At 36.5% G+C, this 19,028-nt stretch overlaps 1 protein-coding gene across 1 annotated transcript; it reads right to left on the reverse strand.

The window, feature by feature from the left end:
* Nucleotides 1-1,154: 1,154 nt before the first annotated feature.
* On the reverse strand, nt 1,155-18,506 carry LOC141817927 (phosphoglycolate phosphatase 1A, chloroplastic-like; the record flags this gene model as incomplete). Its single annotated transcript, XM_074705537.1, is given in 6 exon segments — nt 1,155-1,433; nt 1,527-1,630; nt 8,364-8,463; nt 17,587-17,684; nt 18,213-18,265; nt 18,447-18,506. Coding segments are annotated over 6 exon segments (522 nt in total), but the record flags the coding sequence as incomplete, so codon positions are not given.
* Nucleotides 18,507-19,028: the final 522 nt, after the last annotated feature.

Consider the following 19,028-nt stretch of genomic DNA (forward strand, 5'->3'; position numbering starts at 1 on the left):
TCAGTCTATTTATAGCTTTTACCTCAATCTGACCGTTATGCTGATGTGGTACTCCTGAGCGCCTAGAAGCCTTCCGGGCTTTTGGATTCGTCGATCCTAATCTAATCTGTCAACGGTCCGCTAACGGGGTCTAAATGACTCCTCGCGATCCGGGCACCTAGAACCTCTACAAGCGTCTGGAGTCTATTGACGTGGATTTCATCCTCATCCGCTTCGGCAACGGCTCGCGCTGACGTGGATTGGGTATCCGAGCGCTCGGAATGGATCCGGGCGCTTGGACTCTGGGGGCGCTTGGATTGGATCCAGGCGTCTGGAATTCTGAGGCGCCCAGATTGGATCCGAGCGCTTAGAATGGTCAATTTGATATTGATCATATTCCTCCTCTGTTTTTCGTTCTGCCTTGAGCAGTCTTTCTCCCAGCCTCTCGTCTCTCTGATGCACCGAGCCATTCCAGCTCGCTCCCGTGCATCCTTCTCGCTCCGTTGGAGTTTCTTCCGTAGATGACTCAATGGCTCAAAATCTATAGAGATTGGAAAAGAATCTTATGGGACATTGAAGGCAGATACCATAACACTCTTCAGAAAGAGAAGAGAAGCAAATCAAGCGTAGTACCTTTCTCAAGACAACCTTTCACTAGGCACAATACCAAAAGTCTTAGCCTCTGCCGATGAAACTAAAAGTGTTTCCAAGCATTCGAAGAGCAAGTATCCAAAAACCGAATAAGCAAAGGTCAGAAAGTGAATCAGAAACCAATTTAGAAGGATGGCCAGAAAAGCTGAAGCAGCCAAATGGAAGATTGTAGGCTCAATCAGATTTAGAGGGACCGTGGAATAAAAAGGAATTTGAACAATTTGAAAGGAGAGACATAAGATTTTGAGTGGGTAACTCTCCTAAGTTCATCAATAGGTTTTAGGTTGTTGGCCTTAAGCATGACAGTTTAGCAGGCTCAGCCAAATTAGTACCCAACTCTGCAAAGTTAGTATCCTGTAGGTGAATAATTTGACAATGGTATACACTGCATGGTGATGCCAATAGCTAGGAAACTTACAACTTTAGAGTTACTTTATAAGCGAGTGTTGACCGACGTACCAAATAGGTGAATAACTCAATTTCCTTGCAATGAGATGAGGGTACGTTCTTGTTGAAGGATTAGCTAAATCCAAGCTCATGCATTTTCATATTTACTTTTCGAATCTTCAAGTTCCTTTTGAAGAAGGTACCACTGTCAATAGTTGCTATGAAATTAAAGTTCCTTTCCTGTGCATATTAATCTGAATAAAGCCAATCTTCTTGTAGCTTTTAACAAAAATAAGGAAATTCTGCCATTCAGACAGCAGCAGCTTTAAGAGTAATAAGATCGGATATCTTGTTTGTGTAGAAATCTGGTTGTACGGAATTGTTGGGACTTTGAAGCATTTGCAGAGTTGTGACGCCTAGAAACGAAGAAACAGTTATGTTCAGTGTGAAAATATGGTGCCAAGAAAGGACAAAAAAAAAAAAAGAGGATGCATTTAAATCTAAATCACCTGATAGAACAAGAAGAGTTTTGCAGCCACCATTTTGCCCAAATAGTATATCAGTGTCTAGCCTATCTCCTACCATGCAGATTTGAGATTTTAGAATGCCGAACCTGCAATGATATAGCAATATCAGGCCACTTCTCAGTGAACCAAACTAATGTGCATCAATGCAGTAGGTTAGGTATGTCCTAGAGATGATCAACTGCAAAAGGAACTAATGCAAAAATCACTATGGATCATTAGACAAACTTTTAAAGATGTCACCATTTCCCATTGAGTCTAATTTTGTTTTTCTAATTTAAAAAAAAATAAAGAATTAGATAACTAATAGAAATTTTACAATCAAAATTCTGAGTTAAAATTTAAAAAGAAACAGCAATCAACTACAAAATTAGCAACAATATGATATGCAGCTTTTTTTTTTTTTAACTCCACCCATGGCGAATAAACTCTATCATATCCCAGGCTCCGATAAAGGAGAAGGATTGTATTAAGTTGTCAGCTAGCATAAAACATAGGCAATTGTTATGTATGGATCAATCAAACTATTGTGCTAATGTTAGGTTGTTCCTCGGAATGAACACATTGCAGGATGAAACAGCAATGTGTCGATGTGCAAGAAGCACTAATCTGTACTAGTCTGTCCCCAAAGTTTCAATGTTTGACAATACACCTAGGTCTGGTCTGTTTGACCAAGAGTTGATCCAAACAGGACTTAATGCTTGGATGTGAGTGAAGTCTAGTCAGGTCAAGGTTGACCAAAAGACTAGCAAGAAGTCCTAGTTGGTTAGACCGGACAAGGAGAAGTCCTAGTTGAGGCTAGGCAGGGAAAGTCCTAACTGGAGGCTAGGTAGGAAAAGTCCTACCTGAAGGCTAGGAGAAGCTAGACAATCCTAGTTGGAGGCTAGGAGAAGTCCTAGTGAGTGAAGCTAGGCAAGAAATCCTAAAGGTTAGGCAAGGGAAAGTCCAAGCAGGTTAAGGTGACCGAATATTTGGCAGGTGAGAAATCTAGCTATGGAAGTGATTGTCCTAATTGGAGGTTAGGCAAGAAAAAATCCAAGTAAGTCAAAGGTGACCAAATGTTTGGCAAGTGGAAAGTCTACCTATGGAAGTGACTAGTCCTAATTGGAGGTTAAGCAAGAAAAAGTCCAAATAGGTCAAGGGTGACAGATGTTTGGCAGGTAGGAAATCTATCTATGGAAGTGACTAGTCCTAATTAGAAGTTAGGCACGGGTAAGCCTAATAGGTTAGACCTATAGGGTAAGGCTTAGGTAAGTCTAATAGGTCAGACAGACTACAAGTAGACTTAAGTTGCTTGTTTATTTGTATGCTAATCTTGCAGGAACCAGAAGTTGGAAGCAAAACAGAGAAGCATAAGAGGAACAAACCGAAGCAGCCGAATCAAGCCCGGAGTCAACTCGAGTAACTGGATCCGGGCGCCCGCATGTTACTCCAAGCGCCCTGATGGTCCAGCACCCCTGGATGGTCTAAGCACCCAGATCAGAAAGAATCGGCCCCGATAGACCGACGAAATCGAATCATAATAGGATCGGTTCCAGGCGCCTAGGTAAGAATTCAGGCGCTCGGAATAGTCTATATAAGGGCCTCAACGAGCACCACAATGAGTAAATCTAATTCTCTATACTCTTTATCCTGCGGTGTTGTTGAACGCGAACATATCCTACTCGTGCGACCGGGGAAGCTCCAAGAAGGGTGTGCTACGCTCAGGACTTCCAGATCGATCATCTCGAGAGTTTGCTATTTATTTTAAGTCTTACATTCTTTTGAACGTTCATTTTATATTATTCTTTGGACTGTAAGACAGATTTTTCCACCTCCAAAAAAGTTCCAGAAGAGAGATCATTAGTAGACAGGCGTCTTCTAGTGCATAGGCCTTAGACGTACTAACCCTAGGGATTAGGAACCAAGTAAATTTGTGAGTCCCCTGTGCTTGTGATTCTAATATCCGCTGTGAATTTTTAATTGAACGAACAAACGACGAAAGCGCTCTCTAGCGCACCCACCGATCCTACAAATAAAGCCACTACATCTCCATGAGAACTTAATTGTAGTGTTAAATATGCAAGAGCTCTCACACCTAGATTAGATAAAGACATTATAAGAATATCGATTGTTTTAGATTTGAAATATGAACTGTAGGAACACTTACTGAAAAAGCAATAATTGTAGATACGATGATTAGAAGAAGAATTTATATTGTATGTTTACAAGAAATAAAATGGGAAGAAGAATTTATATTTTATGTTTTATAAGAAATAAAACGGTAGGGGAGAAGGCAAAAATGATAGAGAACTTAGGAATTAAGTTATGGTACATATGAAAGAGTAAAACAAGAAATAGAGTAGATATTATTATAGACAGTTCGTTAAGAGATAAAGTAGTAGTAGTTAGAAAGGAAATAGAATTATAGCTCTTAAGATAGTAGTAGCAAAAGAAACTATTAATCTAATTAGTATATATATATACCTCAAGTAGGATTAGATGAATACGCCAAACATAAATTTTGGGAAGACCTACATTAAATAGTATAATATATTCTAACAAACGAGATTATTTTAATAGGAGAAGATCTAAATGGGCATATAGGAATAAGAAATGAGAAATATGATAGGCTGCAAAGGGGCTATAGAAATAAAGAAGGAAAAGCTACATTAAATTTTGCGTAACATATGAACTTATAATAGCTAATACGTTTTTCAAGAAGAAAGAACACCTAGTTACATCCAAAAGTGGAAACAATAAATCGTAAATTAACTTTCTTATAAATAGAAAAAGGGATAGAAAAATTTATAAAGATTACAAAGTGATCCCTAAAGAAAATTTAACCATCTAACATAGATTAATGGTGTTAAATAGGCGCTTCAAACATAGTATAGTAAAAGAAAAATGTGCATGACTTCTATGATCAAGTGATGGAAGTTAAAAGATGGGAAGCAAAGTATCTTTAGAGAGAGTCAAGAGTATACTAGTGATTCAAATACATGACGACTAAAATATAACATGGGATAAGATGACATCAAATTTGAAAATAATAATCAAGAGTATACTTAGTGACTCAAGAGGACAGACATCACTAAATAAAAAATCTTGATGATGGAATAAGGAAGTGTAGAAAAAAGTGACGAAAAAAATAAATAGCTTAAAAGTTTTTCTACAATTGTAAGAACAAAGAAAGCTTAAAAAAGTATACAATAGCCAAGAAAGAGGTTGAGAAGGTAGCAAGTAAAGCCAAGAATAAAGATTTCAAACATTTTATATCGACAACCTGTTACAAAAGAAAGGGAAAAGAATATTTATAAAATAGTTAAAATGAGAGAGAGGAAAATAAAGAATCCTACCCAAATAAAATGTGTTCAAGATGAATCTAATATGGTACAAGTGAAGGATGAGGAAAAAAAGAGCGATAAAAAGGTATTTTCATTAACATTTTAATGAAAATTTAGTTGACTAACTTAGCTAGAAATTTTCAATAGGTCAAAGGAGTATAGAAATTTAAATTTTTATCAAAAGAATCAAAATTCAAAAATAGAACAAGCATTAAATGGGATAGAAAACAAAAAAGCAGTTAAATTTAATGATATTCTAATATAGGTATGGAAGTACCTAGGGAAGTAGGATATTGATTGGCTTACAAAATTATTCAACTTGATATTGAAAACAAAGAAAATATCTAATCAGTGAAGGGTAAGTATTCTAATCCCTCTTATAAAAATAAAAGAGACGTATAAAATTGTGTGAATTATAGAGGCTAAGAGTGGTAGAAAAAAGATTAAGAAAAGAGACAAAGGTAACCAAAATTAATTTGGATTCATACTTAAAAGATCAACAATAGAAGTTGTACATCTACTTAAAGAACTAATTGAAAAGCATAGAGAAAAGAAACAAGACTTGCTAGAAAAAGCTTAAGACAGAATTCCGAGGAAAATTATGTGGAGAATTTTAGAAAAGCAATGTGTTAGCGTAGCATATATTAAAATAATTAAATATATATATATGAGCATGTAATGACAAGAGTAAAAACTCTGAATAGATTTATCGAAATATTTTCTATAAAGATAGGGTTACATCAAGGATCAACTCTACGATCATTTCTTTTTACACTAATCATGGATGAACATATTAGACGCATCCAAAATATTACCCTGGTGTCTGTTGTTTGCAAATGATATTATTTTAATCGATGAGACACGTTAAGAAATAAATGTTAAGCTCAAATCTTAGTGGGAAACACTAAAAGTAAAAGAGGTTTAGGCTTAGCAGAGAAAAGATAAAATATATGAAATTTCAGTTTAGTAGTAGACATAACAAAGCAATTGCTAAGATAGAAGATAACAAATTACCTTTAACTAAGAGCTTTAAGTATCTAGAATCATTTTTACAAAAGGATGGAGGAGATAGAAATATTTCACATATAATAGAAGCAGGATAGGTGAAATAGAGGAGAGCGTCAGGTTTTCTTTGTCATCATAAAGTATTTCTAAAACTTAAAAATGAATTAAGCACACAAGCAAAAGATGAGAGTCGCAGAGATAAAGGATGTGCGGATCTACAAAGATGGATATGAAAAAAATAGAACATTAGAGAGAAAGTTGGGATTACGCCTATTAAGAAAAAACTCCGAAAGATGTGTTTAAGATGATATGAATATGTACTCAATTAGACGATATGGAACCATGATAAATATGTGTATTTATGGAGGAAGAGATAGACCAAAAGAGATTTGGTTAGTAACGATAAAACAAGAAAAATGTATTTATGTATAAATGAGGATATAGTAGTGGATTGAACCTAATGGTATACGAAGATCCATATAGCCGACTCCGCTTGGATAAAGACTTGGTTATTGTTGTTGTATGATATGATTTTTTTTAATTAGCCAATTACTATTATAACATTGCATAAAGCTTAATCATTAAAGGATATTTTCTTGTAGTTGACTATAGATAGTTGAGACCTTGATAAGGATGATATATAGTTTTTTATTGAATATTTCTAATGATATAGTTATAGTCTATATATAGTTCAACGATACTATAAAATTAATGTAGACAAACTCAAATAGATAAGATTAACACAACAACGGTGCTTTCTCTTTCACATGCTTTTTTCTCTTTTGTTTGCTTAGAAAATGGCTAAGAATGCTCCTGCATTGACTCAAGAACCGCTTCCAAAAAGCTACACGAGCTTGGATATGAAACCCTAAACTTTTCTCCAGTTTAAACCCCAAACTTTTCTCCCTTTATAAACTGCTTATGTTCTGAAAATCGCCCATCAATCAACTAGTTTGCACCCATGTTATCTTGTCAACCAATCGTTGTTGCGAAGCCTTTTCAATAATAACTCATCTTATGCATCAATCGACTAGGTAACCATCATGAGTCAATTGTCATATCACCAGTCAAATGTTCTCCCAAATAGAACCTTCTGTTGGCTAGCTTCTCAACGTGAGTTAACTGTCCAATTTACTCAGCTACTATATTCCATATTAGTCTACTGATTTATTCCATTGATCAGCTCTTCCTTCCAAGGACAGGCACTCTAATTCTGACCATTCTAAGATTAAATTTGTGTCATGCCAAGAGATCCCATGCTTCTGAGGCTTCCTAGTCTAACTAGTATAAGTTAACCTCGAGTTACCAAGACTTTATTCATACCTAGTATTTGGTCAAACTCAACCTACTAGAATTTTCCTTGCCTAGAGACCGTGTCTCCAAGACTTCATCCATTATTAATATATAGTCGATCTCAATCTACTAAGACTTTCACATATTCAATCTTAAGTCAACCTTGACTGGCTAAAACTCTCACTTGCCTAGAGCTCACTCCTATATAATTTCAACCTTGACATCCAGTCAACCTTAACTTACTAGAACTTCCCCTTGCCTAGAAGAGTTCACTCCTCTAGGAATTCAACCTTACCTACCAAAACTCCCACTTGCCTAGAGTTTACTCCTATAAAATTTCAACTTTGCTCAGCATCCAGTCAACCTTAATCTATTAGGACTTCCACTTGCCTAGAGTTCACCTCTGGGACTTCATCACTTCTAAGCATGTAGTCCTCTTTGACCTACCTGAACTTCCATCATCGCTAAGCATCTAGTCCTCCTTGATCTACCTAGACTTCTACTTGCCAACACCATGTTAAACTTCTCCAATGCCAATCCCCTATTGAACTTTTGTATCACCAACTCCGTGTTGGACTTTTCCAATGCCAACGCATATTGGACTTTTCATCAACTAATTCTTGTTGGACTTATTAAATGTCAACACCTATTTGACTTTCCATCTATCAACTACCTGTTGAACTTTTCTAATGCTAACACCTATTGAACTTCAACATTACCAAATGTTTGGTCGACCTCGATACATTTGAACTTCGTCCACTATCAAATATTTAATCAACCTTAACTTACTTTGACATATCCAAATAACAAACATATTGCTCAAACATCAAAATGCAAACCTTGATTTGTCAACTAAGTTGGATGATTGCACCAACACGCCGAAGTCACCGAGCTCACCATTAAGTTTGTGTGTTCTAGTTGTTGGACTAATCTTTCCTACTTTAGCTAATATGAAAACAATATAACTCAATCTATGCTCCCTAGAATTGGTTTTTTTTTTCTTTTTCAATTTTACAACTTGGCAAATCATACAAAAGGTCACAACGAAGAATCCAATATAGCTAGGATGAGTGTTTTATTTATTCTCAACATTTAACAACTTGTCTCTTAGTGTCATTCTCTTTTCTTTACTCTGAAAGATACAAGAGTATAAAGTGAAAACATAGGATAAATATCTGAAAGTGTGATCAAATCTTACTTGTTTGATAGGTAATCCATCATAAATGTTGAAGGCTTTCCCACAACAAGTGGCTCTCGTTGGGTTGAACCATAAATTGCACCGACCATAGAACCTCCACCTGAAGTACATAAGATAATAATTCACAGTAATATTTGGAAAAGCCAAAAATCAAAGTCATCCACACACAAGGGTATAAACCTTCAAGTAGTTCTGTTCATTAATTTTCTTAGAGAGTCCCTATTATTAAGAAATAAAATGATGGTATGGCACGCTATAAATACTCCAAAAATATCATGATTTGCTATTTTCCTTGTATCTTCAAATTCTTGTTTTTTACACTCTAGCAAAAATATGGGACACAAGTATGTTGTAGGTGCAAAATCTCTTTTTTTTTTAATAGTTTTATTGTGTGATCAAGAAGGTTGATTAAGAGTTTTAGGGTCAAAGAATCCAACATAAGATTGAACTATATATATATTTGCGGTGAGCACGTACTAGCAAAAACATTTGTTAGGTTTTCTTTCTGTTACAATCTAATTTATAACAAATAGAAATTGGTCAGCAATTTGCATTGTTATTGCTACTTTGGCTCCAACCACTTAGGGGGGTCACAATCAAAAGATTACAAGTTGAGTTTGTCTGAGGCTGGACGAATTGCAAACATGATCCAACCATGGTGGGGGTGACTTAGCTAAGGCGGCTATGGCCTTGGCAAGATTATTCGGTTTACCCAAGGTTGATAATATTATCCAAAGTGAATAAGCTTAACTTAAAGTGTTTGTTTACCTCCTTAAGAAAGGGAGATTTAAGGGGGTGTGACTCCTTTTGCCTCGTTGGCTCTTCTAGGATTGTTAAGGTCACTTGAGAAAGTGTTAGGCAAAGAATGTCATGGAGTTGCCAAAAATTATCATAAGTATGCCTTTTCAATATAGTAGACCTACCAAGAATATTGGCCAAGGTGCCCTATCACATGTTATAATTATTAGAAGCTGATTTTTATTGTGAATCATTTAGCCTCTCTATATATACGAGACAGTTCTTCACTGAACATGTTCATCTATCTGATTGTTTATAAGAATGATTTAGGGTTGTTTATTATTTCCCTCATCAACACTCCCCTTCACCTTTAGCACATGAGACAAGTAACAATGTGCACTTTAATACAGGTCCTTTTCCTTTCCATTTAAAGAGCCCACAATCACTTTGTTGGTTATTTTAACTTGTGGTTTAATTAATGTATAGGCAGCTATTCAAGGTAACATTTTTCTTAATAGTAGTTGTCATACTCCATCCTTTTTCTTGCTATGGACATCATACCCCTTGGTTCTTGTAGGTCAGGGAAGTCCTACAAGGTCACTTGGCTTAGGTAGGCATTGAAAGAGGCTTATTGCAAATTTTCCACTATGACCCACTCCAATTTTACAAAACTCTACAGCCAATACCAAATCCCTGCTTACTTTCATTTCCACATCCCAACTCTCGATTATTGAATTTATAACCCCCGCAAGGTTAGATCTCATTTTTTTCACTTTATTGAGGCAAGGCTTCACCTTCGCATTCCTATCTGTCATCCATCTCCTCAATAAGTGGGACCTATCTGTAAGTGAATTCTCTCCTAATTCCTCGTGTCGCCTTATTATCTTCCTAACCAAGGCTCGAAGGTTGAACATAGAACCAATTGAGAATCTTTTTTGCTAGGGTTATTAGATAGTCACCTAGAGTCATTGTTATGTCAAATTAAGTAAATAACCTCACCTCTATAAAGGAGTGAAAGAGGTTTTTTTGTCTTTGGTTTGAATTGGCTCATACCAACCCAATGGTCATTTTGTATTATAGCCCACAACATTTTTTGTTACCTTTTCAAAGAGGACAATAAAAAAGGTGAGTGCCTCTTGGCAAGTCTATACCTCTACTTTCCTCCAAGACCTCACTAAGATGGAACATGAGGCCATAGATCTTTAAAAGTTTGCAATTTCTAATCCCATTGGTGTACAACATTCTATGACTTTCTTTTACAGATATGAACAGGGACTTTGCAATTCCACCTCAAGACAAGTATAAGAACTCCAACTAGAACCCAAACTTCAAAGTGTCAGTAAAAGTTTTCACCCAAGTAGACAGTGCCTCACCCTTCCTAGGACTCCCCCCAACTCTAAGGTCTTCTATCGAGGTTGAGAATATTGGTAGTGACTCGACAACAAGGATTCCACTTTGGTTGAGGGGCAAAGAACTAAAATTGAGGTTCTTGAGGTAAAGATTGAGGTTCTTGAGGTCAAGTTTTAAGGTATCTGAGATAGACATCAAGGTAGGTTTAGCTCAAACCGAGGAGATAATCTCACTCCTTAGGTTGGGGCATCCTTAGCCAACTCACCCTAAGACAAATGATAGTCGACTCAAACTAAAGGTTTATGGGTTCGATGTATGACATCCTACACTAAAGGTCCGAAGAAGTGATGCATGCCTCTCCCAAAGAAGAGAACTCATCAAGAAGGGCATTCACCCTTCGTTGTGGCTAAAGTAACTTTAGCCCATGAAGCGGTTCTTTTCTAGAGTGGAGTAGAGAATTTCTCAAACTTAGGAGAGGTTCAATGTATGATACTATGGTCTACTAGCAACCTCATAGGTTGCTTCTCACTAAGAGACAAGAAGAAGAAATTAAGATGGAACTTGTTAGATTCAGATGAGAAGCAAGATGAGTAGTGGAAAAAGTTTGAGCAAGCACGGATGTATTATAGTATAGTCCTCATATCCCCCTTAGCTTTGAAGTATCATGCTATGTCCTTTGCCAAGCTACTCTCTCACTTTGCTAAGGACTCGATGAAAAATTTTCATCAACATATAGCTCAACATAACCAAGTTCGGGATGTGGGATATTTATTGACTCCTCTCTTATAGGTTTGAAGACGTTGAGACACAAAAGAATGTCTTAAGAGGAGCCATACCAACCTAACAAAGCTCAACCACCTCAAATGTGAGGTAGCCCAACGATATGAAGCCACCTAGGTGCTACAAGTCAAGGTGAACATGGCTGAGGCATTGCTCCATTATTAGAAAGAGTAGAGTGCTAAGAACTTTAAGTTGCTAAGCCATTACGAGGAGTCTACCTTGCATGTTTGAGCACTTTGAACTCACCTAGAGTCAAAAGATCCTCATCTTATAGGAGATCAAGGCACTCCTTCAACTTTAAGAGTGGAGTATTGAGAAATTTGAGACTACAAGGAGTCTTTCTTGCAAGTCTAAGCGCTCCAACTTGAAGTACAAACAGAGAGGTAAAAGATCCTTAACCTAGAGAAGATGAAGGCGCATTAGGTGTCTGAGCTAAAGAACGACATCAACAAGCTTTGGTGGGCCCATGAGCTGAACGCATGCCCTCATATGTGACCCAGGTGAAGCAACACCTCGAATAGGGGTCAAAGCTCTCTATGTTCGACCTGCTAACAGTGTCAAAGGATGCCTTCAAGGCGAGGTATACCTTATGTTAGGAGTAGGTCATCTGACATGATGTCACCATAAGACTCTTATCCCTAGGCATTAGTGTGTTAAAGGAGACACAAAGTTTCCCAATGTGGCTAGCCACTTTGAAGACAATCAGGCTCTTGAAGGAGCTAACAAGAGATATTTTTTGGAGCAACAAGAGCGGTGGTGAGCAATTCCTAAGGAGGCTACCAAAAGGATTATGCTCAAAGAAGAAATGTCAACCACAATCGACGATGAATAGGTTTTGAGTTTGCCTTATCTTTTTGTAGTCATATTCCGTTTTTGCTTTTGCTCATTTTGTTAAGCATGCACTTAAGTAGCTCTACCTTATGGTTAGCTTAGGTTAAAAAATTTGTCATTTTCTTTTATGGCACAAGGCTCGATTGATGATTGACTTGGAAGGTCTTATGTTCTTTTGTAGCACCCTATAGAGTTGCTTCTTAATTCCATTAGCATGGAGTACATATCATTTTTTTGTGGTGCCCCCAAGAGCCTTGCAAATTTAGTTGGAGGACTTATAATATTTTCTTTCATGGCGTCTCGTAAAGCTTTGCTCCCTATTGATTTGAGTTGGACTCTTGCAATGTTAATTCACATTGCCCCAAGAGTTTTGATTCAAAGTGTTATGTCATTCTCTTTCATGGTATCTCTCTGGGCTAATAGTGGGGAAATTATCCATTGTTATGACAACACTTGAAAGTCCAATTTGACATCTTATGTCATTTCTTTTTATTTAGCCTTCAAGTCGAACTTCAATTCATATGGGATTAAATACATTTTCCCCTTGTGCTCCAGATTGAATGTCTAATACGATTTTCTTTCATGGATCTCTGAGTTAGTTGAGTCTTACTCTCCTAGCTCATGCTAACTACATCCTCATCTCCCTTAACCTAATGCCCATTAGCTTTATTTGAAAATGTTTACCCCTTATACTGCTAACAGAAGGTCTTATGCGATTTTCTTCCATGGCACTTCTACTTCTATAGATACTCACTACTCTAGCTCATGCTAATTGAGTCCTCAACTCCCTTGGCCTAACGTCCATGAGCTTCAAGCACTTCTACCAGAAGCTTCTTGAGATTAGTGAAAGTCAATGCCTTCAAGACACATTAGCTAAAAACTACCTAAAATTAGCCAGGGTTGATTCAGCAAGGTGGGTCTCAACCAAGGGCCAACTTAGTCACACGACAACTCAGCTTAGGTCTCACCTATGACAATTCTAAGTGCATATCATTCTGAGTTGAAGCATTGAGTCACGATTGCTTTAGGAAATAGTATTAGCAAGTATAGGAACTTAATGCATTGCTTTTACATAAAAAAACAAATATGATAGTTCAAATAAATTTGAAAAAATTGAATAGAAAGACTAAAGTTCCCTAAATTTCAGATATAAAACGTCTTAAAGCTTGCCTCCTTGTGGGTTCTGAGGGTCACCCTTCCTTGGCTGGTGAACTAAGTCCTTGCTTGTCTCTAGGGCATTCTTGTAGTTGTCATGAGATTCAACTAGTTCGCTTTAACTACTCTAGGACTCTTAGGAACTCTTAGGGGTTGAGAATTTAATTGTCAGATGGAAGATTGACACAAATGCTTTTATCTCACTCAATGTAGATTGGTTGAGGATGATACTGTAGCAAGAAGGAAGGTCTCCAACTAGGAACCTAGTCTAACTTGCCTGAATGTTTAGCTCTTGGATTAGAGTGACAATTAGGATAATGGTTACAAGTGTTAGAATTCCCTTGATTGTGAAATTAGTTGGCATTGCCCTCTCCCCTTCAAAGTTGCCCTAGGAGTAGTTTATCTTGCAAACACTTTAAAGAGCAAGTCATTAGCTGAACTGCCAGTATTTATCAAGACCCTCTTCATTAAGCAATTGTCGATTTGAGTGTCAACTACTAAAGCATCTTGATAGCCTTGAATAATTTTTATAGCCTAGTCCTTAGAATAACTCTCCCAACAAACAGCTAGCCTGCTAATGGTCACATATATCCCTTTCCATACTAGCTCTAGGATCGTCCTTAGCACTGGGGTCCGTTGGCCTTCCTGCCTTTGGAAAATTTTTGTAGATAGCCTTGTCTTCCATGTCATGTTATGCATCCATTAGTGTCATGTCTGTGCTCCTAATGGAACCTGCAATGCTTCAACCAATTCCTCTTATGGAATAGGCTCTAGTAGAAGAGGCTTTAACTCTTTATTTTATATCTATGAGTATCTCATACATGTGTGCAGTGATAGAAGCTCTTTCAAGACACTTCATGATTAGAGAATATAGGAAGTAATACTTGTCTTGCTCTCCTCAGATATCAACGTTTTTGGCTTCTTGCCCTTTGAAATTTTAGGTTGGTGGACTTGGTACTCATAGCATTATCAGTCATGGTTTGGCAACTCTTTCCAAGGACTTTCTCAAGGAATTTTTATATATATGTGAGAATTAAGAAGGCTGAAGGGTGAATTTGAATGAGATCGTAAGAAGATTGAAATTAGAGTCATCTACTTGGCATGCAACATTGATGAATTTGAATGGGGGACATAAAAATGTCAAGTGTTGGTGCAATCATACCATAAGCATGTAGTTTTGCATATAATTTTGATGTTTGTGCAAAATTTAAGTTAGGGAATTATTGTGACATTACATGTGTGTCAAGTGTGCAGAGCAAAAAACTTACATGTGTTACAGATACAATAATAAAAGTCCAAGTAGGTCAATGAAGACCAGATATTTGGCAAATAGAAGTCCAATTAAGTCAAGGATCAATTAGTTGGCACGAGGAAGTCCAAATAGGCCAAGAACTAAATATTTGTCATATGAAAGCCCAAGAAGATTAGGGACTAGATTCTTGGCAGTGTAAAGTCCTAGTAAGTCAAGGAAACTAGATATTAGGCATTTGATGAAGTCCCAAAGGCAACAAAGCCTCTAGGCATGGAAGACCTGGAAGCATGAAGGCTTCTTGACCCAACGAAGTTCCAAGGCAACAAAGAGTCTCTTGGCATAAAGATAAGCTCCCGTGAAGAGTGTCGAGTGCACATGCACTTGAGATACACATGGGACTAGACTTAGGAGCAGATTTAACCTTAGAGATAGTCGCAGTCGGGATATTAGTTGATAAGTCATTCAATTGTCTAATACTTGAGCCAATTGGGCAGTCAATTCAAGGTTGAACAGAAGGTTTCAATTCAAGCAGCAGTCGAATGTCAGCTAATCAATCAATTGGTCCCTTGTTCAATCTACTACTCGAGCCATGAATTCCAAGTCACAAATCAAATGCGGTATTATATTCAGGAGTTAATTGACTAGTCAATTGATTGATGATGGAAATCATGGAACAAAAGGTTCTATTCGAGAGAGTAGCCATCGACTAGTTAGTAACGGGTAAAAAGAACATCATGAAATCTACAACAGTCAAACGCCTATAAACTACTATGCAGGCAGTAGACCAAAATAGCAACAGTCGACTGATGGCAACCTAAAAAACCAAACGAAGTTGGAAAGTTGCTAAAGGGTTGAAGCTATAAAAGGAGGACCTCGAGGGCTCAGAACAACTACTGAAAGTGCTCATATTTGTACTCCCAAACTCAATTCTCTTGTTCTTTAAAGTTCTTAATTATTTTTTTTTCTTCACTATGCTAAATTCTAATCTTGTAGGAGGCTTCTCCACCTTCAGATTCTTGCAGAAAAAAAAGAAAAGGCAATGGAAGTTCAAGAAGTGATCTATTGACAGATCATAAGTCATGGAATAGGATCCAAATTGTCGAACCATGTTAAATCGATTGTTTAGTTTATTTGCTTGTTCTTATCTTAAATTGCTTTACTTATATTTTTCTGCTGCATTGACATTTTGTAGAGCCAAATCCATTTGAAGCGAGAATCTATTCACACACACACTAGAATTTCTCAGTCCCAACATCAAGGAACTAGCTCTTCTTGGACATCAAAGAATAAGGGAGTTTGAAGTTGGGGAACCTTTCCGTCATAGGCTCCTATTCTTTCCTCAAGCTTTTGATTCAGATTATGCTCTTCTCCTTCTAGAACTCATCAGAATTGTCTCTCTTCGACTCACAACTCTTTTAGAGGTCCTCTATTATATTTCTATAATATGAGGGCATTGACCTTTATTTCTAAAAATTTTCCCTCTCTAACTCTCATCTAAACTGACACACAACTTTCACCCCATGGTGTTTAGTTGCTTGATTCTTGTGCTGAAAAGATTTTTCATCCTGCCCGAGGAGAAAGAAGAATCCTCTAGTTGCATTTTCTCTAGGTCAATTATTTTCCATGAGACCTCAGGCAAATCATGTGTTAGCCTCTTTTCTTCTCCTCTTGAATCCATGCCTCAGTAAATGTTCCAATCTAATGTGTTTATATTCTAGCTTGGAACATTTAATATGGGTTAAGACTGGAGGAATAAAACTTGAATTCTGCTAAGGCCAGAATGAGGGCAAACATGGTCAAGAAAGGGCATGACTGAGTCATGGTAGCAATGACCTTGCCTCGGTGATATGGATTGGCCAAGATTAATACAATTTAGCCGACGTGGATAGGTGTTGCCAAAGTGAATGAAGTTAGGCCAAAGTGCCTACTTAGCTTTTTGAGGAGGGGAGATTTAATGGTGTGTAGCTCCTTTTGTTTCTCTCACTCTCTGAGGTAGCTAAGGTCACTTGGCAGGACATGAATTGTAGAGAACATCAGATCCCACTTGGCAGAACATGGATAGGTAGAGAACATCAGGTTCGGTCCAGACAAAAGCTGCTAAAAGTCCCCTTTTAAGTATTGTAGCACGTAGCGAGCAATATTTATAGACCTTTGAACATGCGTTGTTGGACAATGGGGCATTGTTAGGATTCATCGAGCTGATTTTTATTGTGGACTATCAAGCCTCTCTCCATATACAAGGCTCTCCTTCACCATGCACATGACATCTATCCAACCATTTATAGGGACGATTTAAGGTTGTTTATCATTTCCCCATGAGTTACACATTTATTAATTATAAGTTTGCAAGAGTTTTTTGGAAAAAGTATATAAAAATAAGTTAGCAAATATTGCATCGAGAGGATTCAATGTTCAAAGTTTTGCATAATGTCAATTTTGTAATATTGTAAGATTAGCATTTCTACAATGGAATCAAGGTTGCAGTGACAGCATGTTTATATGTACGAAATGATTCATCATAGGGCTTATGTTGGTGAATTGGGACGAGGAGTTACATATTACTTCATTATTCTGATTGAATAACTTCATCAAGTAGAAATAAGATGTAATTTTAATCTGTAGGGAAATAGGAGAATGTTACGTGACTATGAACAACTTTAAGGTGGACAGAGTAGATTCCACTATTGGATCAAGCTGGAGAACTACAGGCTTCCTATGAGTCAGTTTGAGGCAATCCCTGAGTCAAGAACACAAAAAAATTAACAGATTGCTAATCATTATCATTGTAGCATAATTTTAAGTAATACTTTGAGGTACATCAACATTTAATAATTGTTAACATTAATTAGTCCATGAATAATTTTCTAGTAACTTTTAAGTTTAGCATTTTCTCAGTATTGAGACTATCACAAACCAGATGTAATCAGCGGAATGCAAAGAATACATGGACATGTCTTGTGAGGAGTTGCAAAAGATTATAGAAATTTATGTTCACTATGTGATGCTTTAGCGTGCAAAAGCAAAAATTCCATAATATTGGTAAAATATCTTAAGTGAAGTAACAGGGAAACACTCATTGCCATGAAAAAATAAAAAAGACTGATTAGGGAGACAAACCAGCCCATTCTTGAGCATCAGTAAGATGGGTTACAGCATCACGATTTGTTGCAATAAAAAGACATCCAGGATTTTCACGGATACAAAGAGTTCCATACCTTCAATTAATCAGGAAAGATTAAGCATTAGTTAGAAAGTCAAGTCTAGAAAAGACAATGCTGTGATAATATTCATCCGTGGGCATAAAATAATTAATGTGAATTGAGAAAGAAATACCAAAATTGTTGGTGAAACACAAGTGTAGATATGTATGATATTTTCTTGTAATCTAATTGCATCTGACAATTAGTCGACTGAATGGAACAACAAAAATTTGTGAAATCAGGTTCACATTGTTTTATTAATTTAAACCCTCTTGCATCTTGTAATTATGATTGTTACCACAGGCAATGTGTCTATCCATCTATCAAGTATGTATCATGTGTCCATAAATTATATTGACAGTCATTATAGAACATAGGACCTAAAATAGTGTGCCTATAAAATGTATGCTCAGATATGGATGTTAAGATTCCATATAATAACGGATACTATAACTAGCAAGAAAACAATTATGCAAGCTCGTCTGACAACCTAGTCATTTATGGTTTAAATGTAAAGAGAGGTAAAGAAACAAAGTAACCTACTGAACTTTATAGTAGTTGAAATAGCGGTCAAAACCAACCACTACTGCTCCAACCTAGAAAAGTAACCAAGAAAATAAGATATCAGCATAAGAAAGCAACTAAATACTGCCATTTGGTTTTTTTTCTCAAATAGCACTATAAATAACATACAAAAGTGCAAAAAAATTAAAAGAAAACAAAAGAAAAAACAAACAAACACAATGCATACACACAGCAGTACACAGTTCAACTTACGTTCTTATCATGCTCCATTAGAAAACCTGGCTTGAGCTCAATCTTTTTATCACCATCTTCCTAAGAACATTTGTGTTTTGTGTTAGAATTGTTATGTAGGGTAACTCATGATAGATCTCATATAAGAAATTAGTAAACATATGAATTACAAGAGATGTATTGGCTAGATTATTATGTAAGATGGGGATTCCTGAAAATCAAGAACCATCCTTGATCATTCACACTGAATAAATATCCACAATCATTGTCATTGCCTTATAAAGATTACTTTAAACCCTTCCATTGTCTTAACTATCCTTGACACAGATATAAACCAAAGGAATATATTAATCTATTGTTACCTACAATCTAATTTACATGAGTGTAAATATTTAGATCACTTTTTTGACTGATTAAAATCAATTCATTAAATAAAAAATAATGAGTTAAGTACTATTATCAAAAGATGGATATATAGATATGACTAGTTCTTCGATCACTTCAAATAGAAAAGTTATGTAATCTAAAGAAATGTTTTTTTCTATAACCATTCTTCCTTGGGTTTATCATTTCTACACAAGATATTTGTAAGGATCTTGATGA

Source organism: Curcuma longa, unplaced genomic scaffold (assembly GCF_044706935.1).
Source record: "Curcuma longa cultivar G26 ecotype Majalengka, Jawa Barat unplaced genomic scaffold, ITB_CL_G26_1.1 contig_22560, whole genome shotgun sequence".
In the NCBI taxonomy this organism is placed as follows: Eukaryota; Viridiplantae; Streptophyta; class Magnoliopsida; order Zingiberales; family Zingiberaceae; genus Curcuma; species Curcuma longa.